The 27245-nt window shown below is 35.5% G+C and overlaps 1 protein-coding gene across 2 annotated transcripts in view; it reads right to left on the bottom strand.

The window, feature by feature from the left end:
* LOC141453542 (cuticle protein 7-like) overlaps positions 1 to 27245 on the bottom strand; it is a 262992-nt gene that overhangs the window by 59438 nt on the left and 176309 nt on the right. Inside the window, exon 1 of one of the 2 annotated variants that reach the window (XM_074126916.1) lies at positions 18473 to 18646. The exons of the other annotated variant lie outside the window; for it this stretch is intronic. Coding sequence (XP_073983017.1) covers positions 18473 to 18526 — 54 coding nt within the window. The 5' untranslated portion in view covers positions 18527 to 18646. Of the gene's footprint in view, positions 1 to 18472; positions 18647 to 27245 lie in introns of those variants that run through there. 2 annotated transcript variants of the gene reach the window in all.

Here is a 27245-nt window from a genome sequence, read left to right on the forward strand (position 1 = left end):
GTTATGAAATTGCTTAAAATTTCAAACCTTTATGTCTCTCGTCCTATTCTTCAGAATTCAATTATTTCTTTACCAAATTGTAGAGAAAAGTTAGCTCTATAAATGGAATAAATCAAAATGTCCTAGTGATAATTGTCAAATAGATATAGCAATCTTAACTTATCTTGTTGTTATTGTACCGCCCCAATTTTTGAAATTGTTAAAAGTGTGCCGCCGCGACAAAAAAAAAAAAAAAAAGGCTGAGAATCAACTGGTGTATACTCTTGTACTTTCTCTGACTACTTGGGAAGAGGAAGTCTTGCAATCGTTTCTGCAAGCTTTCATCCTAGTGTTAAAAGTTTCTCTTTAAGTGAGCCTCAAGATAAAAAAAAATGATAACTTACTCGAATTCAATACTTTCGAGGCTTTTGTCTTTCGAGAGACGAAAGAGAATTGAAAGACTACAGTGTCAAGAGGGAAGGGATTGGTTATGTGGTTAGCATATTGGGTCCCAGGATCGAATTCAGCCACTGAACCTTGGATTTTCTCTTCTAAGGAACTTCTTACAGCTCCCTCTATTGCGGTACTGGGTTCGATTCCCGGTCTTAGGCGTTGGATTTTATTTAATGGTTAATAAAAGAAATTTACAGAGAAGTATGTTTGCTAGTCGCCTTCGTCCACGACACCTAATTGGTGCCTGAAAAAAAAATAGGCGATTACTTACAGCTCGCTGTCTGCACAGAAAAAAACAATGGGTCTTAAAAAAAGCCCAGATGCTGCAGGCGCCTTGAATTAGTTGCTAATCAATTAATAGTTTTAATCAAGAATTGAGGTTAGTGTAATTCTACGCTGTTAATGGTGCCAAATAGGGAAGTGGAAAATAAATACCTGAGTAATGATCTCTGTCTATCACAGATATTTCTACTTTGGACCAAAAGTATTATCTAATGCCGTGTGCCCAGTGGACCGTTAATCAGCCCAGCTTACAAATCTTCATGTCTCCGGTTGGATAACCCACAGCCACCGGATTATCTAACCATCCTGGGAAATTGGTGCAGATCTTTGGAGGGTGGGGAAGCAGGGAAAGCTTAATGGGGGGTGGGACTTTCCTGTTCTTATTTATTGAAAGGAAAATTCTCTACTTGTGTTTTACTCGATCAGTTTTTCTTTCTTCTTAACTGGTTAATTCACTATCGATAAGTCAAATCCATTAAAGGCTTTTTCACAATCGATTAGAATAATTAGCATCATTTTTAAACGATTTATAGGGGCTAATTATTTCTATTATTGCATTTTTAATATGATGTAAGTTTTGATAAACATGGAATTTTTACGGAAAAACGCTGAAAATATGTTCAAAATTTAGTCAGTAAAGTAATTAGCAAAAGTTTAATTGAAAAAAAAGAAGCTTATTTAAAGCTCTGCACCATTGATTACAATTTAAGCGCATTAATTACAGCTTAAAAGCTGCCAGCGATTTACTAACATTTTACATAAATATGCATTCATTTCTTCTCATTCCCTGAAACTGGTTTCCCTCCAACCACCCACCCACACACCCTGTGTTGTAGATTAATAAGTATCCCTACACAGTTGGTGACCTAATTGATTGTGACTGCTAATCGATTGTGTGGGGGGCTGCTGGCCGATCGACTGCTAGTAATCGCATATATATGCGAAAGGAGAAGGGAAACCTTGGCAAGCAGCAGCACCGTTCTGGAGCAATGAAAGCGGAAATGGCTGAGAGGGAGAGAGACAAGGGATATTGAGATTGTATAGGAGGTGAATAGAGGGTCAGATATCGACCTGATGCTCGTAGAAGCCAGCCTGCTGTTCAGCTAGGAGAGCTCCTGCTGTTAGTACTGTTCAGGGTTTCTCTCTCACTCTCTCTCTCTCTCTCTCTCTCTCTGCCGCCCATAACATCCTCCGCACCGCCTCCTTCCCTCTACAGCGCCCATAACAGTTCAACCATTGAAACCCGACGGTTCAGACCAAAACACAATCTTGACATACACGGGACAGACATACTAACTCTGAGTGAATACAAACCACGCTTTCCACTATATTATATAACAAGCCTATTTAATCATATTAACAATATTATAACCGGAAATGTATCTAATTTTATTATAATATGCTTACTTAGTAGCTTATACATAAATTAACAACATTAAAATCGTGAAATCTTGATTGCTTGATTGTTGGAATAAACGTGTAATTATTTAATTGATGCATTTATTAAAAATCAATTAAATCAATCAGTCGTATTTATAATATATAACTTAAGAGGTCAACGGAGTTCAAAAAACATCATCACTTGTCTCAAGTTTACAAAAAACAACAACTATATCAATTAATGATTCAAATTTGGTTAGCGCTGGATAATATCTTAGAGTTTATCCGTCTTAGAGCGCATGTGTATTAATGTCTTTGATCGGTATCTTACTTTCATCCATCAGCAGAGGTTGATTATTTAGTTTGGTGTAGAGATTTCGTCATCACACTTACGTTACCGTCTCACGCAGAGTCAGCATGTTTAGTGAAATCTACAAATCAATCTCTGACGATGAATGAAAAGTCGAAATCTATCTAGGATGCAATAAACATGGTGCTAGGGGTAAATATCCCTTCATACTTTATTGTAATAATACTTATTTTTTGAGAAAATTCGATTTTTGTGGGCAGTTCTTAGGGGACGAAAGTATATTGACTGGCCTTGGTCTAGGCCTTGGATTTTATTTAATGGTTAATATGAGAAATTTATAGTAAAGTATGTTAGGCGGTTAAGAGACTAGATCCGCAAAGCTAAGATGTATTGTTGGTTTAGTGGGTTCGATTCCCTTGGTCTCTGGCTTGGATTTTATTTAATGGTGAATATGAGAAATTTATAGTAAAGTAAGTTAGGCGGTTATAGGCTAGACCCGCAAAGCTAAGATGTATTGTTGGTTTAGTGGGTTCGATTCCCCCGGTCTTAGGCCTCGGATTTTATTTAATGGTTAATATGAGAAATTTATAGTAAAGTATGTTAGGCGGTTATAGGCTAGACCTGCAAAGCTAAGATGTATTGTTGGTTTAGTGGGTTCGATTCCCCTGGTCTAGGTCTTGGATTTTATTTAATGGTTAATATGAGACATTTATAGTAAAGTATGTTAGGCGGTTATAGGCTAGACCCGCAAAGCTAAGATGTATTGTTGGTTTAATGGGTTCGATTCCCCTGGTATAGGTCTTAGATTTTATTTAATGGTTAATATGAGAAATTTATAGTAAAGTATGTTAGGAGGGCATTGGCTAGACCCACAAAGTTAAGATTCCTTATGTGTTCTTTCAGTATAATGTACGTTTTCACCAACTGTATAAAGTAAAAAAGAATAATATATATTTCAAAAAATCCAGGATTAAAAAAAAAATGGAAGAGTTTAAAACATAAAAATCGAAGTAGAAGGAAATGGTGACCGTTTCACAGCAGATTTTTTTTATAATTTCACAGTCGACCCAATTTAATCTTGGCTAAGAAGAACCATATGGTCTCTGTATCTCCACACAAAGTACATCTTCGTATTATGGGTATCACTGAGAAAGGCACACATTTGTACGAAAAAAAAAAAAGTTACAGAATCTCCTCTCTGGGAACAGTAAGGGTAAGAGATGGCTAAAGTAGATGATGGTAGCTGGATGGTAATTACAATCCAGCAGTATGGTGTAACCAGCAATGAAAGGGAAGCTGCAAATCTGAATCTGAAAAAGAAAAGGAGTATAGATAAAGGAGACCATAAAAAAGCAGGTAAATTAAAACATGAGCGTAAAAAAAAAAAAAATATATACACATCAAAAGATTATTGAAGTGGTAGTTTGGAGATGTTATTAACACGCTAGCCATGTGTGGGTATAGTGGTAAGAGAGGAGTGTGAAACGATGTAATCAGTTTTAGGAGGATCTACAGAAGTGGCGCGGCTCTCTGGAGGCGGAGAAAGCAAAGCTGCCTACAGGCTTCAGTAAGTAACGAGAGAGAGGAGAGAGAAAAAGGGCTATTCGGGAGAAAGAAGCCCTTAAGGGGGCAGGGCAACTGGTGCTCAGTACCTTCCTTCGCCCTTAGTTCCACAGACTGTTCCCTTGTTCGCCCTTCACATAGTCACGCATTCATTGGAAATACTCTCCTGCAGAGAGACAGAGAGAGGAGAAATCCTCGCATGAGGTTCTCTTAATCCAGCTCTCAAGGTTTCTCCTCCAATCTTAGGCTATTTACTAAATGTAACTTGACTTTCTGATGACGTCAAGATATATAATCCAAGATGCTTAGCTTTTATGATATTTTTGTATAATTAAGGTAAAAAAAAAAAGATATCAGTATTTAAGATAAATGACACTAAACTTCATTTTAACAATAATTATATTAATCGAATTATACTATTATAATATCTCCTAGGCCTTAGATTTTATTTATTGGTTTATATAAGTATTATAACAGTAAAGTATATTAGGCGGTTATAGGCTAGACCCGCAAAGCTAAGATGTATTGTTGGTTTAGTGGGTTCGATTCCCCTGGTCTAGGCCTTGTATTTTATTTAATGTTAATATGAGAAATTTACATTTAAGTATGATAGGCGGTTATAGGCTAGATCCGCAAAGCTAAGATGTATTGTTGGTTTAGTGGGTTCGATTCCCCTGGTCTTAGGCCTTGGATTTTATTTAATGGTTAATTTGAGAAATTTACAGTAAAGTAAGTTAGGCGGTTATAGGCTAGACCCGCAAAGCTAAGATGTATTGTTGGTTTAGTGGGTTCGATTCCCCTGGTCTAGGGTCTTGGATTTCATATAATGGTTAATATGAGAAATTTATAGTAAAGTATGTTAGGCGGTTATAGGCTAGACCCGCAAAGCTAAGATGTATTGTTGGTTTAGTAGGTTCGATTCCCCTGGTCTTAGACCTTGGATTTTATTTAATGGTTAATATGAGAAATTTATAGTAAAGTAAGTTAGGCGGTTATAGGCTAGACCCGCAAAGCTAAGGTGTATTGTTGGTTTAGTGGGTTCGATTGCCGGTCTATGCCTTAGGTTGTCTTTAAACTGTCCTTAAAATTGTCTTGCTAAGTTATTTTTTTTTTTATCACATACACCTTTTTTTTTTTGATCTCAGGAGACCCAAAAACAATTATTTCTAAGGTAAACATGATTTCGAAACTTTTGGCATTATCGCCATATTTCTTTTTTTTACTACGTTTAAGAGGAAGTATATATATATCTGTGTATGTAAAAATTGTGGGCACTATTCATTTCAGTAAAAAGTTACTGTCATAAAAACAAATTAAACTTTGTGACGTAACAGGAAATGAGTTTTCCCCAAAATGATGTACGCCAGTGTTGTACTTGTTGAACACTTTGCTAGTTAGTAGAATTCATATGATCATTTGAATATTTCAGTGTGTATATGTGTATTTCGTTTTTTTCCAAGTGACGTTACGTTTGCCAAGTGCTGAAGCTTTCAGGGTGAAAAAAAGTAATGACGTAAGTATACACCAAGGAGTGATGTCAAAAGTTAAGACAGGCGCGTTGTATACTACATTTTGTAAATAAAATATATCAGTGGGTGAAGAAGGTTGAAAAGAAAAACGACAGATAAAATTGTAAAACGTAACAGTATATTATACGGTGGTGGGTATCGCTAGCTCACAGTTCAGGATACCCAGAAGATATATACGTTACCCATTCAGTTGGAGGGAAGGATAGAGGACTGGGTAACCCATCGCCTTTCTCTCTTGAGTTACGCCGGCACAAAACCCACCACACCAACACCACACCACGTAGTACTCGCATTCACTATCCACCGTGCGTATATCTGGAGAAGATTTTGGGTGCGGGGGTTTGTTTCCTACTGCTGCAGCCAATATTAGCTAGAAGTGGGTTGAGAAGGAGGGAGTGTTCAGGAAGGAGAACAGGCGGCTCCCGGACATGGAATGAGAATGATGCAAGGCGAAGGTTAGATTTATAAAAACCAATAAGGGTTAGTGCTCCAGAATAAAGAGTGAGTTTCTCCGCTTGGAAACTCAGTGTCGAGAATGTGCTGGGTGTGGTGGATGCAGGAGGAAGTTCACACTCATAGCGACAGTGTGGGCGAGATATAGGGAGCACTGTGAAAGAGTAATGTCAGCTGGGACCCGACAGAGGAAGTGAAAGAGAGCGTCGATACGGCCTGAAGGAGTGCGAGGATTGTGGGTTAGCTCACCCACCCGAGTGAACCCATAAATCTCTCCGTTCAGATAGGGGTACCAACCCACCTCCTGTTCATGGCAAAGGCTAAACCTTCTGCATTGTACGAGACCAGAGAGAGAGAGAGAGAGACACGCACAGAGAGGTGGAAAACACGTACACCCAAAACTGAACCCACGGCTGGGTTTACTAAAGTTCTGCCCCCACAGAAACCCACCCACATGTTCCTATCTCTTCTAACTCTCACTCCGGTCCTTTCCACCTATAACCACCACATTCATTCATCTCTGTTAAATCGCCCATCCCTACTTCCGGTATCCAATTAGCGGCTATGTTTCATTTGCTTGGCCATGCTTTGGCAGCTCTTCACTGGTATAAAATACAAAAGTTCAGTTGCACCCCACAGAGCTATTAAATTTGGGGGAAGGAGAATTCTTAAGTTCTTGGTCGCAAATGAACGTTTTTCAATTTTAAAAGGTGATTAGCTCCTTGGTTAAGCACTCTACAGTGATCCCGGCTTCGAAGGCAGCCTTTAGATTTTCTCTGGCTAGAAACTTCTGTCCGGAGATGGACAGTGTTGTACTGTGAGTACAGGAAGTTCTACGTAACGTTCTCTGAAACGTACGTCAATGGAAATAATACTTTACATTAAGTTCTGACGATAACAACGTGGCAGTGGCATTGCTTTTGATTAATAAATTTAACGCAGTTACAAGGGAAGAGATAAAGTACCACACACCGACATCAAGTGCATAATTACAAAAGCAGCACTCTCAAAAATGGCCAGACAGATTACAGTAATGGTAATAAAGGGAAATTCTATAAAACTATGTGTAGATCAGTTACCTAGACAACCATGGTTTAAAAGGGAACTGTCACTAATAAATGGGTTGTTACGACAATAAGCAGGCTGAGAGCGAACCACGCGGTGTGTGTGGATCAGTATCTTCACAGGATCAACAAAAAGGTCCTCACTCCTATTTGCGTAGATTGCAATGAGGAGGAGGATTTCAAACATAAATAATGGATATGTCCACGTTATGTAGTAGAAAGGAAACGAATGTTTGACGACATATACAGGTATTTAGATGCACCATTTCGCTACGAAGACATAATATTCTCCAACAACATGTGCTTAAATCTGTAGCAGAGCTAGCAATGAAATATGAATGTATTTAAAAGTTATAGCCGATTAGAGTGAATGGAAGAAAATGATTAGAGAAGGATTACGGTGATTTTAATTTCGGTTAAACTATAAGGATGGCTGGAATATAGAGTACTGATCCATCCATTAGTTGGTAAGCGTGTATGTAAATAGTTGTAAATAGTAGAGGGATGAATGTGTGAAGCGAATATATTTATAAGTAAGAATGGAGAGTGAGTGATATTCTAGTGATAAGCACCTAGACGATAATGCTGGCTGTATGGCGGAAGCCAATGCCATAAAAAAAGGTAAAAAAAAGGAAGGGATTCCGAATTCAGAAGCCTGGGCTGGTCCGTCTGTATCGAGAGAACACTGTCCGGAGGCCGGCAGTGGTGCACTGAAATAAGATGTTGACGTGCCTTAAATGAAAAACAAAAAAAGTACGGTTCACAAGTATGATGCCAAATCAGTTAGTTATGCTGCACTTGGAGATCAGCTTGTAGATTACCGTAAGATCGTTCGTTTCTTCAAGTTTAATGGGATCCCAAGGGCCGTACGAAGCAGATTGAACGATGTAGGGCTTACTAGTACAGGATTTATCAATGGCGTTTTAATTTTTTTTTTTTTTTAATGATTTAAGGCGCATCAACATCCTGAGGTTATTGGCGCCCGGAGCTTTTTTCAGTGCACTGTACGGCCTCCGGACAGTGTTCTCTCGTTACAGACAACACTGTCCATCACCAGACAGTGAGCTGTAAGAAGCTCCTAGGAACAGAAAATCTAAGGGTCAGCAGCTGGATTCAAACCCGGGACCTCCGCGTGGGAGTCCAGTACGCTAACCGCATAGCTAATCCCTTCCCTATTTAAAAATTTTAATGAGGACTATTTTTATTTTTCATCTGATTGCGTCATAAACGAAAACTCTAAGGAAAAAAAAAATGTTACATGTATATTAATATTAAAATGTAACGTATATTTTATTTAACGTGAAAATGGTACACGATACGAAGTCCATGTTTAAAATTAAAAAAAAGAAAACCCCAACCTTCATTTGACAAAGTTGAGTTTAATGGGAAAGCACGAGTGGTGGAGATGGGCGTAGTGGGCGAGCATTTGACGTCATCATTTTTCACACGCCCACATTCCCTTTCATACATCACTGAAAGTACACCCTTAGCACTAATGACGTCACCCTTGTGTATGATGTCATATTAGCCGCCTACTACGTAGTTTATCATTGTCTTTAGCCCTTTTAACTATTATATTAATCTGAATGGCTTGAAAATCTTTATCTCAAGATGAAATTAATTAACTTAGTGACGTAGTAGGTACAGTTGTAAAGGAAGTTGGAATGACGTAATGCGATTGAAGTGTATGTTCCAGTACTTTGTAGAGGAGCTTCAGAATAGGTCGTTTGATTTTATAAATTATTTAAAGTAGAATTTTTTTTTAAAGTTAATCCGCGAAAATCTGTCACATTTTTTTCCTTCTAATTTTTTACTTCCTTTGTATTGCGATCATGTGTAATTTTCTAATTCCATTTTTTTCCGGAAATATTCATTTTGAGGTCCCGTAATTTTTTTTGTGAGGGTGAAAATATTGCCGTAAGTTGAAATTACATATAGAGTTTTGATTCGGGCCAGAGAACCTGTCGTAACATGTATTTCCTTGAAATATTGATATCAGGATTGCATGCTTTTAAGGGCTAACATAGTGAAGTGTAATTGTCCCTTAAGACTTGACCAACTGAATAATTGTATGCGAAATAAAATGATGAAAGGTAGGGGGAGGGACCCCCACCCAAAAAAAAAAAGAGTAGAAGATACTGTTTTTACGATGAATATAAACATGTAGTTTGTATGGGACAAGTCTCAACATGTTTTATGACCATTCAGCCCATAACTTGTGCCCCAGTACAAATTGTGCAGTATAATGTGTATAATGTGCGGCGCCTCTAACAACTACGCATGCGCAATAACGCGCACACATAAGCGTGAAATATTACAGCGCACATCATGTACTTGCCATATATATAATAGTAAAGGTTAGAGCTTTAGCTGTCAATAAATTGTCTTAGCTATATATTTCAGCCAAGCTTAAAGCTGTCTAAAAGCTCATAATGTGTTTTGGTGACATTAATCACTTCACCTCGCTAGATGTAATTGTTCTCTTTAGAGGGATTCTAAAAAGTTATCTCTCATAACCGTAATTTGGTTGTCTCACTCTGTAATTGTCGTACTACGTGCTTTAACTGCCCGCACATTCACAATTTGCTAAACACAAAAAAAAAACAACTTCTAAGCTTGATATCAAAGTTTATTTATTAAATAAAAGGATTTAGCTGATGACTGAATTTGAACGCGGAGATGGCAGGTTCGAATCCAGCTGCTGGCAACTTAAATTTTTTCTCTTTCTAAAAGTGTTCTTACAGCTGTAACTCTGTCCGGCTGGTCGAAAGGGGCAGTGTTGTCTGTAACTAGCGATAATTGTGGTTCTACGGTCATACATAATACATAATTTAGAAAAGAGTTTTGATATGTTTCGACATTTAGGAGCTCGAACCTTGTAAAAAAAGTTGAGATTCGTAGTAAGGGAAGCTCCTGCGATTATTCACATTGGATTATTTTCTCAAGGGTTGTTATAGAGAGCGATAATTTGGAGGAAGATTACTGGCTTGGGTTTAGCTCTCAAATTGAATTGTTTGTCTGGGTTCTTTGATATATATACGTTATATAGAAAGAGGGTGTTCTGTCAGTGTAGGTCGTATATTGTAGGATACAGCCGCCTCCAAACTAAGATGTGAAGTAGTAGACGTTATACTCCCCAGCGGGAAGTTTTTGAAAGAAGACATAGTGGGTAGTTGGTCGTTCTGGATCGTGTCGTCAGGGTTATATAGGCTTGTGTTTGAACATGGCAGAGCAGGCGGTCTACTGGGTGTTGTGCAGTGTCAAGATCTACCACCATAGTCAAGAGTGTGTCCATGGCCTCTAATGGAAGTCGGCTGCTGGAGTTGTCTCGTTACCCCCAGCCGCCCAACTAGATGCCATGTCTCCCCATATGTTCCCCCAGTATACCTCATTACGACCAACCACTATTTCTCTCCCACACCCCTCCACAGTGTTCATAGGAAACCTTTGCTTCCCTTTTGGCTCTGTCGTCCACTCCGTTTCTCTCTCTCTCCTGTATATCTGTAAGTACGTACAAAGAAGCCCCACTGTTTCCCCATTTTCATTCCACCATTATCCACTGATTTGTGGCTATCTAACAAAGAAATTCTGTCTCCCCCAATTTCCTTTTGCAATACATATAACATCTTGGAGGGTTTTTTTATTTTTACTTGTGTTGAAATTATAGTTTTCTACAAGTAAATACTTTAAAATTGTTGATAAGTATTTACTTATAGAGCGCTATTCAGTCATCTTTTGTATGGTGATTGATTGATTCATCCAAAGAATAAGTACAAGGCCAATTTTTCCACTTATTTTTTTATCTAGGGATTAAAGTCGTTATCAAGGATTAGTAATCGCCTATTTTTTCAGGCGGGGCTTAACGTCCAACTACCAATTAGGTGACGTGGTCGGAGGCGACTAGCAAGCATACTTTACTAAAAATTTCTCATATTAACCATTAAATAAACTCCAAGGCCTAGACCGGGGGAATCGAACCCACTAAACCGGTGTTTCCCAACGTGGGGCCCACGCCCCCCAGGGGGGCAATTTGATAGTTAAGGGGGCAATTCGAAAATGGACTCGACACGACTTTAACCCTTTCGCTCCGGGCCATTTAAATGCAATGCTAGATATCGGTGCCAAATTTATCAAAAAAAGCAAATTCTTAAATAATTGCGGTAAATAATTATTAGGTATAATTCCGTTTGACGAGACCAAAATATCAACTGGGTGATTGGCGTCGTCAAGTAAACTTCGTCCGCGGTTCACCGCGGAGCGTGCAGTCTGCCGCGGGGAACCCCGGACGTTTTAAAAACTCGCTAAACAGCGCAGTTGTTGGCACTTAATTGGCCCATCGCTGCATATCAAATATGCAGTATCAAGAAGAACTGGCAGAATTGCAAAATGATGAGTCAGTTAAAACTTTATTTAATATAAAAGGAGCGATGGCATGGCTTTGTGAGGAAACGGAAATCAAATACCTAAATTCAACCAAATGTGCAAGAAAACTATTGCTACCGTTACCATCTTCATTTTTAGCTGAATGTGGATTTAGTGCTGTAAATGATTTACTGGTAAAAAAAAAGAAATCGGCTGGATATAACACAACGTGGAGACTTGAGACTGCAGCTAACCAAATTGGAACCTAATATAAAATCTCTGTGCAGCAAGCATCAAGCGCAAGGATCTCACTAAATTAAAATAATAAATTAATATAGAAAAATCTGTATTAAAATTATTTGGAATTTGAATTTCAGTTTTTCATTATATGTTTTGAAATTTTACTTACTGTGTTTTGTTAACAATTTCAGAGTGATTTCTTCCTAGAACCTATCATTTATGTTTCTTAAGTGAACGAATCAATTTGTTAATGTTAAAAATTATGTATGTTACATAGGGGGGCATGAAAATTTTATAAAGGTTAAGATGGGGCATGACACAAAAAAGGTTGGGAAACACTGACTAAACCAACAATACATCTTAGCTTTGCGGGTCTAGCCTATAACCGCCTAACTTACTTTACTACTTTACTATAAATTTCTCATATTAGCCATTAAATAAAATCCGAGGCCTAGACCAGGGGAGTCGAACCCACTAAGCCAACAATACATCTTAGCTTTGCGGGTCTAGCCTATAACCGCCTAACTTACTTTACTATAAATTTCTCATATTAACCATTAAATAAAATCCAAGGCCTAGACCAGGGGAGTCGAACCCACTAAGCCAACAATACATCTTAGCTTTGCGGGTCTAGCCTATAACCGCCTAACTTACTTTACTATGAATTTCTCATATTAACCATTAAATAAAATCCAAGGCCTAGACCAAGGGAGTCGAACCCACTACCACAATACTCATCAAGGATTATACTGATTGATTTTCGATTACTGATTGATTTTGATACAATAAAACTGATTGCGCATAATAAGATGTTTATTGACTTTTGTGAATATATTCTATTGCAAGACTTCCAACAGAATGGATGCTGTATTAATGAGCTTTTTTTCTATTGAAATTGCTGTGTGACAAGGAGCATTATCGTGATGCAACACCCACTTGTTCTTGGATGTTTGGTCGCACACGAATGACCCTTTTTCAAAGTACTTTCAAGAACTTCTCGGTAAAAGTGTTGATTGACCGTTTGAAAAACTTCGAAAAAGGGTCATTCGTGTGAGACCAAACATCCAAGAACAAATGGGTTTTGTATCACGATAATGCTCCTTGTCACACACAGCAATTTCAATAAACCAGAGTTTTTGGCCCCAGTAAAAACATTCCTGTGGCTCCACAGTCTCCTTATTCACCTGATTTTGAGTCCTTGTGACTTTTTTCTCTTCCCGAAGTTGCAAAAATCACCTCAAGGGAACTCATTTTGGGTCAGTCGAAAAACATTCAAACGGCTGTAACCGAGGACCAGCTGAAGGCTATTCCAGTATCGGAGTTCGAGCACTGCTATGAGGAGTGGAAGAAACGTCTCCAGCGCTGTGTGGCTTCAGAAGGAAGTTATTTTGAAGGTGACAATATAGAATTGTAATTCTTTGTGAATAAAACATTTTTTAAAAAAATCAGTCTCAGTACTTAATTTACAGACCTCTATATTGGTACTCCTCAGCAGCCTCAGTTCCTAACGGAAGTATCTAATACAATGCTCCGGAAACCAACTAATCAGTTCCAAGTTTTCTCCTAACATAATTAAATAGTGGGGAAATGGCTAATTATAAATTACCACACACCGATATCAAGGGTATAATTGCAAAAGCAGCACTACAAAAATGGCAGACAGATTACAATAATGGTGATAAAGGTAGATTCTATAAAACTATGGCAGATCAGTTACCTAGACAACGATGGTTTAAGGGAACTGTCACTAATAAATGGGTTGTTACGACAATAAGCAGGCTGAGAGCGAACCACGCGGTGTGCGGATCGTATCTACACAGGATCAACAAAAGGTCCTCTCCTCTTTGCGTAGATTGCAATGAGGAGGAAGATTTCAAACATGTAATAATGATATGTCCACGTTATGTGGTAGAAAGGAAACGAATGTTTGACGATATATACAGGTATTTAGATGCACCATTTCGCTACGAAGACATTATATTCTCCACCAACAGTTATGTGCTTAAGTCGATAGCAGAGCTAGCAATGAAATATGAATGTATTTAGAAGCTATAGCCGAATTAGAATGAATGGAACAAAATGCTTAGAGAAGGATTGCGTGATTTTAATTTTGGTTAAGCGAGAAGGATGGCAGGAGCACAGAGTGCTGCTCCATCCATTAGCAGTAGTTTATGTAAATAGCGGTATATAGTAGAGGGATGAATGTGTGAAGCGAATGTATTTGTAGGTAAGAATGGAGAGTAAGTGATATTCTAGTGATAAGCACCTAGACGATGCTGGCTGTATGGCGGAAGCCAATGCCAAAAAAAGAAAACAAAAAAAAAATAATTAAATTAATAAAATTTAATTTAATCTAAAGGCCCCCCAAAAAAACTTTTTAAAGCCTAAATAATAGAAAGACGCCATATTAAAAACGTGTAATGCGGTCATAACTTTTAAATAAATAATTAATATAAGAATATTAAAGTTACACTGTTCGCATATTAAAGAATTTAATTTACTTTCGTAACCAATAATTTTTTTTTTGTCTCATTTGCATACATTATTGTTTACGCTAAATAAATTTTAGTGACATTATAATATAATAGAAGTTTTGAATGCTCAAAATGTATCAGCTAGCTGGGAGGTTAATAAACTTTTGAGTCCATAAATATTTACTTTATCAAAATATAAACTATGATGTCATCATCGTGCCTAACAAATACATAATTCTACGCAACGTAGTTTCGTTTTTTTTTTTGTTTATTTGTTTAACTTCCTCTTTAGCACGAATCGATAGGCAACGTTTTGATAGGAACTTTTATTTATTTATTATTTATTATTTTATCAATGAGTGGTTATTCTGTAGAAATGAATATTCTGTTCTTTTTATTATGATTAATTGAAGATGCTTTTTAATTCGCACCAAGTTAGCTACAAAATAAAAATGTTTTAATACTAGCATTTCATTCATGAAATTTAGAATATTTCCTTCTTTTTATTGAATTTAATTGAAGGTGCTTTTTAATTCGCACCAAGTTGGCCACAAAAGAAAATGTTTTAATACTAGCATTTCATTCATGAAATTTAGAATATTTCCTTCTTTTTATTGAATTTAATTGAAGGTGCTTTTTAATTCGCACCAAGTTGGCCACAAAAGAAAATGTTTTAATACTAGCATTTCATTCATGAAATTTAGAATATTTCCTTCTTTTTATTGAATTTAATTGAAGGTGCTTTTTAATTCGCACCAAGTTGGCCACAAAAGAAAATGTTTTAATACTAGCATTTCATTCATGAAATTTAGAATATTTCCTTCTTTTTATTGAATTTAATTGAAGGTGCTTTTTAATTCGCACCAAGTTAGCCACTAAAAGAAAATGTTTTAATACTAGCATTTCATTCATGAAATTCAGAATATTTCCTTGACTTAATTTGTAAACAAAAGTATAAGCAGCTTTGTAAAGCGAAAAAAGAGGAATTTGCAAATAGTTTAATTGATAAGATAAGTGCTGCCAGGGATTCAAAAGATTTTTGGAATATTATTAAGAAATATAAAAAACAATCGTTTATGTGTAATGATAGCCTAGGTATATGCCAGTTTAAAGAATACTTCGAAAAATTATATAATCCAAGTGTTGAACAAATAGTAATAATGTATGCAGAACCGTACTTGTGTGATGTTACTTTAGATAATAAGTTTTCCTTGCAAGAATTGAAATTGGTGCTGGATAAGGCTAAATGTGGCAAAGCGCCAGGCTTGAATAGGGTGCCATATGAATTTTTTAAAAATGCTTTATCAAATTTCCTTTTAAGATTATTGGCACTCTTTAATAAAATTTATGATTCTGGAGTTGTACCTTCTAATTTTAAAGATGCCATTGCATTTCCATTACATAAGATGGGTGATTTAAATGAGGTAAAAAATTATAGAGCTATTTCCTTCATAGATGTTGAAGCAAAGTTATTTTCTGGGCTACTCTTGAACGGACTGTGCTGTTGGCTCGATAACCATAGTACGTATAATTAATGAATTTCAGGCAGGATTCAGAGCAGGATATGGCACAGTGGATAATGTCTTCAATCTTGTCAATATAGTACAGTGGAAACTTAAAATCGATAAGCAGATAAAAGTCTATCTTTTTTTTTGTGGATTTTAAGTCAGCTTTTGACTTGGTGCCAAGAAACTTGTTGTCTTATAAATTATCGATGTTAGGCTTGTCCAATAAGTTTATTAATATTATCAGAAGGTTGTATGAAGGCAATCGGGTGGCAGTCTGGGGTAGAGATAATATCTCCGAGCTTTTAAATTCGCACCAAGTTAGCCACTAAAAGAAAATGTTTTAAGACTAGCATTTCATTCATGAAATTCAGAATAGTCCCTTCTTTTTATGGGAAAAAGTTTCGAATCAAAAGAAAAGTTGATGAACAGCTGTTTATTTACTTGTTTCTTTCAAAACGGAAGATCTTTATTGCAGCATTTCCGGAAGTGAAGAATCAATTTGGATAATTGGCCGCGATGACTGTACTTCCTGTGAATAGGAGTAAGAGGAAGTGAAAAAGCTAATTATTTTTTAAAAGATGAAGATTAACAAAAAATAATCTTTTTTAATAATGAAAACAATTTATTAAAAATCAAAGGAAGCGAATCAAACTGGGAATTTAGTAGTCTCTTCCTGCTTTTTCCTCCTTTAATCATTTCCGTCGGGTTCATGTTTCAATTAACCGTTCTCGTACTCCGGGGGGGGGTTAGAGGTGGGTGAGTCTGCTGGCAGTTGTATCTCCCGGAGTATACTCCAGGACTGCACGGACGAACCCACCCCTATCCAGCACTGGCACAGACTCTGAAATGAAAATGCTTTCACAGTGAGTACCTTTTGCTCCCTTCTTTGTTCTTCATCAAAGTCCATCTTGCCAGCAGCCACATTAGCTTTGCGATCACAGTGTGTCTGTATGTTCTAATATAGATCAATTTTCTCAACACAGCCAAAATGGAAGCTGGGTGCCCAGAGCGACGCCAAACTTCCTGATCCTCTCACCTCCTTACACCGGATATGGGAAAGTAATTTTGATTTTTTTTTTTTGCCATTCTCATTGATTGAATGATTTTTGCCGGAAATGCCCGCTTCCAGGTCCCCAGAGTTCTGAATCAGTGTGCGGGTGTCGATTTGACACAAAGTTGTCCCGCAGTAATTTAATTTTTACTTCCCATTCCACAAACCGAATCCCATTTTGAGTAAATATTTCTTTTTTTAGGGTTAGTTAGGACCTCAACTTTAGCTTAAAACATGTTTTCAGATAACATTTTTGGAGCGGGATTTTTTTTTCCTTTTTTTTGTGGCATTGGCTTCCGCCATACAGCCAGCATCGTCTAGGTGCTTATCACTAGAATATCACTCACTCTCCATTCTTACTTATAAATACATTCGCTTCACACATTCATCATTCTACTATATACAACTATTTACATATAAACTTACCAACTAATGGATGGATCAGTACTCTATATTCCTGCCATCCTTATAGCTTAACCTAAATTAAAATCACGTAATCCTTCTCTAATCATTTCCTTGCATTCATTTATAACTTTTAAATACATTCATATTTCATTGCTAGCTCTGCTACAGATTTAAAACACATAGATGTTGGTGGAGAATATTATGTCTTCGTAGCGAAATGGTGCATCTAAATACCCTGTATATGTCGTCAAACATTCGTTTCCTTTCTACCACATAACGTGGACATATCCATTATTATATTGTCCTGAAATCCTCCTCCTCATTGCAATCTACGCAAAGCGGGAGAGGACCTTTTTTGTTGATCCTGTGATGATCCAGTTGGAGCGGGATCGTTGCGGAAGTTAAGCATTCCTCTAAAAGAAAGTTATAATGTACTGTACGATTCCTGCACCTGATGTTAGTGATTATGAAATGTCGAACCACCCAAAATTATGAGCTGGAAAATAAATAAAAAAGAAAAAAAGTCCACCGGAAGTGTGTCTGAACAAAATACGATCTCGTAATCTACTTTTTTATGAACTTAAAATGAAAAATTGAAACATATTTGTTTTTTTTTTAAATTTTTCAAAAAATAAAACTAGCTAATAGCTTAAATTGGACCCCACACGTAGTTTTTAAAAAAAAATAATTAAAAAAAAATTATCGCCACATTAACGATGCGAACCCACACTAACCAGTCAAGTCTCCATGAAATATCGCACACACGTCAGCATCGTTTTAATTTTAATGAGATCATAATTTATAACGTCAGCGATAATACGTATGTGCACTCTTTATAGCTAATAGTTTACAGGCTTGCCACAGCTGTATTTATTACGTATCTATCTTTTGTTACGTACATTTAATTGGTAAGAGTTCTACGTACTAGTTTTCAAAAATAATATTTATTAAAATTGAAAAATAAAAATTTACATTGTATAATATATAACTTAAAATCTGGTCATACAATTTCCTTCAATAGCAAGTGCTAGAATAAGCATGACAGCTGGTTTAAAATTAGCCAATAGAATTGGAGAAATAATATAATACTGGGAAATCTAAACAATATAACACTAAAGTTGATTTAAACTGTACTTTTTAAATTGTGGCTCCCAATGTTTATAACGATAACAAGTGATAGAATATGCTTAACAGCTGATTTAAATTATCCAATAGAATTGGAGAAACTAAACGAAAAGTAGGAAATACTACTGGGTACTTACCAGCTCTGTTGGGAGCCACAATTTTCCTAATTCACTGCTGGGAATTCTAGCATCAGAAAAGAAAAAAGAAAATGTATATTTTAAAAAATGCGTCTAAGAAAATCTTAAAACAGATACTTCCCAAGAAATCTTAAAAATCAATACCATTTTTGCTTACCATCGTCGTGAAGGGTAACTGGGAAATCCGGGAAATATGGACCGGATACTGCATGGCGAAGAAATTTGGCAGACCTCTTGTTAACAAATTTTTATTAAATCTGCCGGAATGTACTGCATTAACACGGCCTCTTGAATATAATAATTACCTCTGCTGCTAGTGATTAAACCGGAACTAAACGGGTCAGTTAGCCTTGACATTACACAATAAATACGAGCTAAATATTTCACACGTTTAATCTCCCCTCTCAATTAATTTATAAAATCAAATTGATGTATTAACAGAGCTCGGTAAATATGAGATCATATTCAATGTTTTGATATTTCTAATCAAACACGATGATAGAATTTGCTATGATTTATTAATATTGTTAATTGTTTGTTGTAATTGATCATGATTACGTACTCTTACTAATTATAAAAGAAGTGTGGCGATCACGCCAATTTTTTTTTTTAAATTAAATATTCACCGAAAGTGCCTGTATTGACGTCTCTTGAGTCAGAAAAAAAAGGTTTTTATAAAGTCGAGTGTGTGTGTAAACAAAATATCTCAAAATTGCAGGAAGCGGAAACAGTATATTTCGATTTAGTCTAAAACCGGCCGGAGACTCGACCGTGAATTTGCTATCAAAATGGTACCGGAAGTACCACTGCAATTCTTTAATTTATTGATTTAAGACACGTCAACATCTGAGGTTATTGGCTTCCGGAGCTTTTTCTAGTCCATTACCGGCCGCCTGACAGTGTTTCTTCTCGTTACAGACAACACTGTCCATCACCGGATAGTGGAGCTGTAAGAAGCTCCTTAGAAAGAGGAAATAAATCTAAGGGGGCTAGATACGCAAAATCTCCGCATGGGATCAAGTTAGGCTAACCTCTCTAAAATAATGGTCCCTTGATTTTTCTGTACCTTCTATGTACAATTCATTCATCTAAAGTCTGTAAATTCTATTAGTATATTTTTTGATGGAAAGGGTGTGGGAGAAAAAAAAAAAATCATTTTAGGGCAGTTCTAAGACGGCTGCACTTCAAAACGTCATGAACGTTTCTACAATTGATGAACTATGATTAGATTGGCAGTGTTGGGTAATATTTTTGATTTAATCCTGTCGTAGCATGCACGTTTATCGAATTCCAGATTGGTTTCATCCATCAGCAGAGGTAGATAAATCAGTTTGGTGTAAAGATTTTGACTTTACTACACTGGCTGACGGTAAAGATGCCTTCTAAGATGAATAAAATCAGCGATATATTTACAATTGCTTAATCTTAGTCACAAATATGTTTTAAAATGCCGAGTTTACAAATAATTCATCCCCACTCCTTACTTTGAAGGTGAGAAAATAAAAAAAAAAATCACCGACTTTAAGAGTGGGGGGTGAAGCGTCCAGTATTAATGTAAATAATGCAGCAAGTAATGGGATCTCAAGAGCTTTGACTTGAAAGGAAAATGTAAAGCTGCAAAGCAGTCATTATTCTAAGCAGAAGGAGGGACTTTAAGAAACGAACTTCAGCTCGGCTCCCCTTTAGTTAAACGAGCCAAACAGTAATAACTTATATTCCTGGAACGGAAGTACATGGGTGTGAATTAATGTAGCAGCGCCCTAAAACTTCTTGCAGTAGGCTAACTCCCTGCAGCGTCCTAAAACTTCCTGCAGCGGTAATATGGCCGGAGAGGCGGCGCTCCAACTTTTAGCACCAGAGCTTGGATTTCCTCTTGTAAAGATTAACAAATGAATCTGGACTCAGCGAGCCCTTTTTCTTCTAGAATATAGCTCTATTTATATATATATATATATACATGAATAATTCATTACTTCCGTGCTGTTGCTCTGACAGTTTGAGCAAATTGTTTGGACTTTTTGTCAACGGAAGGATATCGACTCAGTTTCTACCCAAATATCACTTATATTTGCTACATTCACTTTTCTCTAACAACAGGAAATCATATTTTAGATTTCAACTTTAAATCGTACACTTTAATTGGTCAAATGCGAATGAGCGCAGAGCATGTGAAAAATCTCTTACCACGATAGCCGAGCGGTTATAGGCTAGACCCGCAAAGCTAAGATGTATTGTTGGTTTAGTGGGTTCGATTCCCCTGGTCTAGGGTCTTGGATTTTATTTAATGGTTAATATGAGAAATTTACAGTAAACTATGTTAGGCGGTTATAGGCTAGACCCGCAAAGCTAAGATGTATGTTGGTTTAGTGGGTTCGATTCCCCTGGTCTAGGGTCTTGGATTTTATTTAATGGTTAATATGAGAAATTTATAGTAAAGTATGTTAGGTGGGTTATAGGCTAGACCCTCAAAGCTAAGATGTATTGTTGGTTTAGTGGGTTCGATTCCTCTGGTCCAACCCCTTCGTTTTTATTTAATGGTTAATATGAGAAATTGGTAGTAAAGTATGTTTGCTAGTCGCCTCCGTCCACACCTAATTTGGTAGTTGGACGTAAAGCCCCGCCTGAAATAATAGGCAATTACTTTACTTTACAAACACCCACGACTACTTCCCTCAAAATATCTTATTAAAAAAAAAAAACTATACACATTCGTAATTTTAGGCATCAAATTGAATCTTTTATAAAAATTAGGCCTTACGATCAACCTCTAAAATTGGGGAGCAATGGATTTTAATTAGGGTGCCCTTCCCTTAGGAAGACAGCTTTCACTAAGGTAACTCCCGTACCGCCTCGTTCGCCTAACCCCCAAAAAAAGGGCGTTTCCCACGTGGAGGGTAAGGTCAGATTTTTTAAAGCCACTTACTTATATGCGATATCCGGAACATCGAAATGTTTATTTCCGGAGAAAACTAAAGAGAAAAACTATACGATTGCATTAACTACCTCTTAGGAGTGGGCAGAACAAGAGAAAATAATAAAGTAGTAGTGCTAGTACCTGGCAAACGTAGCCACTTTGCCCCGGAATTACTTAAAATAAGTGGCCGTGCTGATGCACTTAGCACAAGTAGGTACTTAGTTAAATGCAAGCACTTGACAGTTAGTGTGGGTGCAACAAGCTCATAGTCGTAGTCCGTTTGCAACAAGTATCTGCATTATAAATATAGTTTCTATGATTCTTAATTCGCCTCAATTTCAATCTTTTTCTTTTTTTGCGAGAAATAAATGAGCTCGTTAGTGTCCGTCTGTTTATCAGTTCGACTTGTGTTTGTTTATTAATTTAGGTTTGTAATCACTTTGTTTCTGCACCTGTCAGAATATCGCGCTTTCTCGCTCTTTGTGCTTATTGTTCTTTTTAGTTTGTTTAACTTAAGCTTTGTTTATTGTTCTTGAATTTTCTTTTTTATTTAATACTGTCACAACAGTTTTTTTAAATTGCTTTCTTCAGTGTCTCTGGTGTGAAATAATATTGTGCTACATGCAGAGGTTATACGACGGTTATCTAAGATTGTCTTTTAAATATTTTGATTAATCGAGTTTTATCGATCTTTTACAACCTTTAATAGAGCTTTACAATATTTTAGAAAACCAATGTTACAACATAAAAGCGATTTCTTTTTGCATTCAACTTTGCAAGTACCAGAGATTTTTTTTTGGTGCAGGGATGCTGGATCAAAGTGAAGCCTAATGCCCCTTCCACTAATCATCCTGCCAATACCATCGCCCCAGCCAATCTGGGAATTGCCTCTTTAGTAAATCCTTCACGATACGAGATATTGCATTTAACCTTTAAGTGATTCTTTTATTTACGTCTCTGGTGACTAATCACACCTTATTTAATGGTTAATATGAGAAATTTATAGTAAAGTATGTTAGGCGGTTATAGGCTAGACCCGCAAAGCTAAGATGTATTGTTGGTTTAGTGGGTTCGATTTTATTTAATGGTTAATATGAGAAATTTATAGTAAAGTATGTTAGGCGGTTATAGGCTAGACCCGCAAAGCTAAGATGTATTGTTGGTTTAGAGGGTTCGATTCCCCGGTCTCTAGGCCATGGATTTTATTTTATTAATATTATACTCGTATTAATTGTTATATGTTCTTTTATATATAATTAAAGGGAAATAAAGCTATTAATAATAAATAATTTTTATATATTATATTGTTGATATCTAGCATGGGTGTCCATCAGAGGATGACGTAATAATATTTAAGGCAAAATCGGGCTACCAGAAGAATCACAAAGAATAGATCAAAGAATAAAATGATAAATAAAGTTGGCAGAATTAGAATTTTACAACATTTTAAGTTTTATTGATTTTAATTGCCTGATAAATTTTAATCAACAATGTACATTAATTATGTATTCATAAAATTAGGTAAATTCACAAAGCTCGGGACTGCGTGCTAATGTTACCTTTTTATATCGTCACATCTATTCAGGGACTAATTATGCATATATATATATATTTGCACTTAGCAAATGAAACTTCGTTCATTCATAATTGCATTAATAAAAAATAAGCTTCTAATTTTATTAATTATTAAAAACAGAAAATTAATAATAATGATAATAACGCTATCTCTGATCATAATTCTTTAATAGTCTTGAATTAATCCGCAGGAATATCTTCCTGTGTGTGTAGCCAGGAAGGTTATTTGAATCAGCACGATATAATCGATTAAAAATTAGCGTATTTACTGATCTAAGAAGGATATCCTGCAGATCTTGAGGTAACACATGAGGTTCCCATGAGAAAAAGTGTGTTTCTTTTTTTTGCAAACTGGTCTCTGTTGATATTTAGCGAGAGTGCAAAATAAAGGACAACGTAAAAATATTTTACGAAAAATCGAGCTACCGGAAGTACCACTATAAAACAGAGCGCTTTTAAAGTTTATTTCTTTTTTGACTATATCTTTTTTGTATTTCTATATGTGCTGAAATACATATAGATCTCCTTAACAAAAGTATAAAGGTTAATTAAACTTTGTACACCTCTTGGCCTTTAATCAATCCATATACTCAACTTTTTAAACTGTAAGTTTTTCTTATACAGATAAAATATAAACAAAATCTATAGAGTAGTTTTCCAAATAATTGAAGTTAAAGACTTCACTGTTTCAATCGAAACCAAAATTTAACTCTAAATATCTCGTTTCCTATTCGACAGATTTCTACTAAATTTTATACAATTATAGAAAAAAGTAGTCTCCATATAGAGATGAAATATAAGCCAAATCTATCGTGTAGTTTTAAGGATATTTGAAGTTAAAGATTTCACTGTTTCAAACGAAACCAAAATTTAACACTAAATATCTCGTTTCCTACTTGACAGATTTTTACGGAATTTTATGCAATTATAGGCAATAGTAGTCTCCATATACAGGTAAAATATAAACCAAATCTATCGTGTAGTTTTAAGGATATTTGAAGTTAAATATTTCACTATTTCAAACGAAACCAAAATTTAACTCTAAATATCTCGTTTTCTACTCTACAGATTTTTATGGAATTTTATACAATTATAGACAATAGTAGTCTCCATATACAGGTAAAATATAAACCAAATCTATCGTGTAGTTTTAAAGATATTTGAATTTAAAGATTTAACTGTTTCAAACGAAACCAAAATTTAACTCTAAATATCTCGTTTTCTACTCGACAGATTTTTATGGAATTTTATACAATTATAGACAATAGTAGTCTCCATATACAGGTAAAATATAAACCAAATCTATTGTGTAGTTTTAAGGATATTTTAAGTTAAATATTTCACTATTTCAAACGAAACCAAAATTTAACTCTAAATATCTTGTTTTCTACTCGACAGATTTTTATGGAATTTTATACAATTATAGACAATAGTAGTCTCCATATACAGGTAAAATATAAACCAAATCTATCGTGTAGTTTCAAGGATATTTTAAGTTAAATATTTCTCTATTTCAAACGAAACCAAAACTTAACTCTAAATATCTCGTTTTCTACTCGACAGATTTTTATAGAATTTTATACAATTATAGACAATAGTAGTCTCCATATACAGGTAAAATATAAACCAAATCTATCGTGTAGTTTTAAAGATATTTGAATTTAAATATTTCACTATTTCAAACGAAACCAAAATTTAACTCTAAATATCTCGTTTTCTACTCGACAGATTTTTATGGAATTTTATACAATTATAGACAATAGTAGTCTCCATATACAGATAAAATATAAACCAAATCTATCGAATAGTTTTAAAGATATTTGAAGTTAATGAGTTCACTGTTTCTAATGTGCAATGTTACTGTAATGTACAGTCTAATGCTACTATTTAATGGAGTTAAAATTTGTCGCTAAAAATCACATTTTAAAGAAAAACTATACTGGAAGTGCGTTTTTATTTTTAAAAAAGTGGATTTTATTGTTCATTTTCTTAAAATCATTTCTTTTTCCTGGTAAGATTGATTTGATGACAGTCCTTTGGGAGTGAGTTTAGTTCAGTATAATTCACGATTACAAACTGCGTCATGTTGGTGAAGAATTAATTATATTACTCAATGTTCGGTGTTTTGAAGGATATTAAATGAGATATGACCTTGAGTATAGCAGTAACAGGAAGTCGTGTGAGTTTGCACAGTTATTACGATTGCGTTCAATATCTAATATTGCATTTTCCACCGGAAATGCTGCTTTTGAAGTCCTACCTCCTAACGCGAATGAATACTTTTATTACGCATACTGCGTGCCATGTGTTATCAAAATATCTGAATGATGAATATTATTATTATTAAATGATGAGATGATAAATGTAAGATTAAAAAAAAATATATATCAGTAGAATAATTAAATCTACTAGTTTTACAAAGAGATCTAATCGAAATGCAAACAATGTAGTTACTCTATTACATCGGCCATAATGACGGCTTAAAAAAAAATAAACCTCTTTTACTGGGACCAGATCAATATTAAATAACTATTTAACTGTGTAAACGCTTCCTGCCCACTTCCCCGGCCCTAGTAGAGCCACGCACGCGATCTTAGATTTGTTTATCTTATTACTGATTTCACCTTTATTTACCTCCGCTAGTCCACCCTCATCAATTATAAGATATTCTCGTGTACTTTTTTTTCTTTATTAAATTGTATTTAGAAGAAAAAAACAAGCGATGACGCTCATGACGTAACATTACATAATGTAATCATGAGCTATAATTTAAAATAGACATGTTAATCAGCGGACAATAAAAGTGTTTGTTAATGTAAACGTTATTGTCTTAGCATGTTGTAAAGAACGTAACTTCCTCTTATCACAGTTTAGTGTTATAAAATTTTCTTGAAAATTTGTCCAAAAAATAGTTTATTTCAATATTATATCATTTACTTTATAGGAAACCTGATCGCGAGTTGGTTAAAAACTATTTTTTAAATAAAGTAAAGTAATGCCTATTGTTACAAGCGGGCTACATAAATTACTAATATTAACCATTAATAAAATCCAAGACCTAAAGACCGGGGGAATTGAACCCACTAAACCAACAATACATCTTAGCTTTGCGGGTCTAGCCTATAACCGCCTAACATATTTTACTATAAATTCCTCATATTAACCAGTAAATAAAATCCAAGGCCTAGAGACAGGGAATCGAACCTACTAAACCAACAATACATCTTAGCTTTGCGGGTCTAGCCTATAACCGCCTAATATACTTTACTATAAATTTCTCATATTAACCATTAAATAAAATACAAGGCCTAAGGCCGGGGGAATTGAACCCACTAAACCAACAATACATCTTAGCTTTGCGGGTCTAGCCTATAACCGCCTAACATACTTTACTATAAATTTCTCATATTAACCATTAAATAAAATACAAGGCCTAAGGCCGGGGGAATTGAACCCACTAAACCAACAATACATCTTAGCTTTGCGGGTCTAGCCAGCTAGTGTACTATGCTGATATAATTGTTTGTTCTGACGTTTAAAATCCACTACATTATCCAGCACTGCGGAAATAACCACATTTTTTTGTATGTAATTATTATTAATATTTAATAGGTGATATTTCCATAAAGTTCACCAAAATAGCACGTTAGAGTGAAGCTTATCCATTAACCACGCCCAGAATTCCCTGAAAAAATGTTCAGGATCAATTTTTGGACTAAGGGGATCTCCAAACTGATATTTTCGGTGAGTACTCGATATCGATAATTTGATTCGATTTTAATATCTGGTTGCGTTAAGAGTGAGTAAAAACAGTGAAATTATTTTACCAATGTTTTAAATCGTTACAAACGGTGGTCGGTGGCCAGAACAATGGCCTAACCTCGAAATGAAAACCGCTTTTCCAGATTTTTCTTTCTATTTGTTTTCCCGCTCGGCTTATTTGTTTTAAGGTTAGGGCACGTTCAACCACAATCCACACCGGCTGGAAAATAAACATCTAAGCTGGGAAAAAAAATAGAATTTACACCTAAAGCATTTTACAACTAGTGATTTAAATTTTGTATCATGTACATCTAATCTCTGATTTACAATTTCATTTTTCTGAACACGATTTCGATTTTAAAGGGTACCAAATTTGGGCTATATTTAACCAATCATACGTTCGTCTGGTAACAATCATGTTAATCATAAAAATTGCTCCACCCACAATTTATGAACAGATCTACTGTCCTAATTTAGAGAGGAATTTCCTCTGGTAGTTGAGTAGCAGAAGGAGGTTAAAATTGCCAAAGTCAGTTGTCAGACATCTTCTCGTGGTTGAATAACTAAATGTAGTTAACTAGGTTAATTATTTAAATGAGTGATCATTGGTCCAGAGAGAAAGGAGACTGTACCAATTGACGTCATGAACATCGAAAGTCATTGGGGGGGAAAAAAAAAC

Source organism: Rhodnius prolixus, unplaced genomic scaffold (assembly GCF_049639745.1).
Source record: "Rhodnius prolixus isolate KJV_2025 unplaced genomic scaffold, Rpr scaffold_3, whole genome shotgun sequence".
NCBI classification, from domain to species: domain Eukaryota; kingdom Metazoa; phylum Arthropoda; class Insecta; order Hemiptera; family Reduviidae; genus Rhodnius; species Rhodnius prolixus.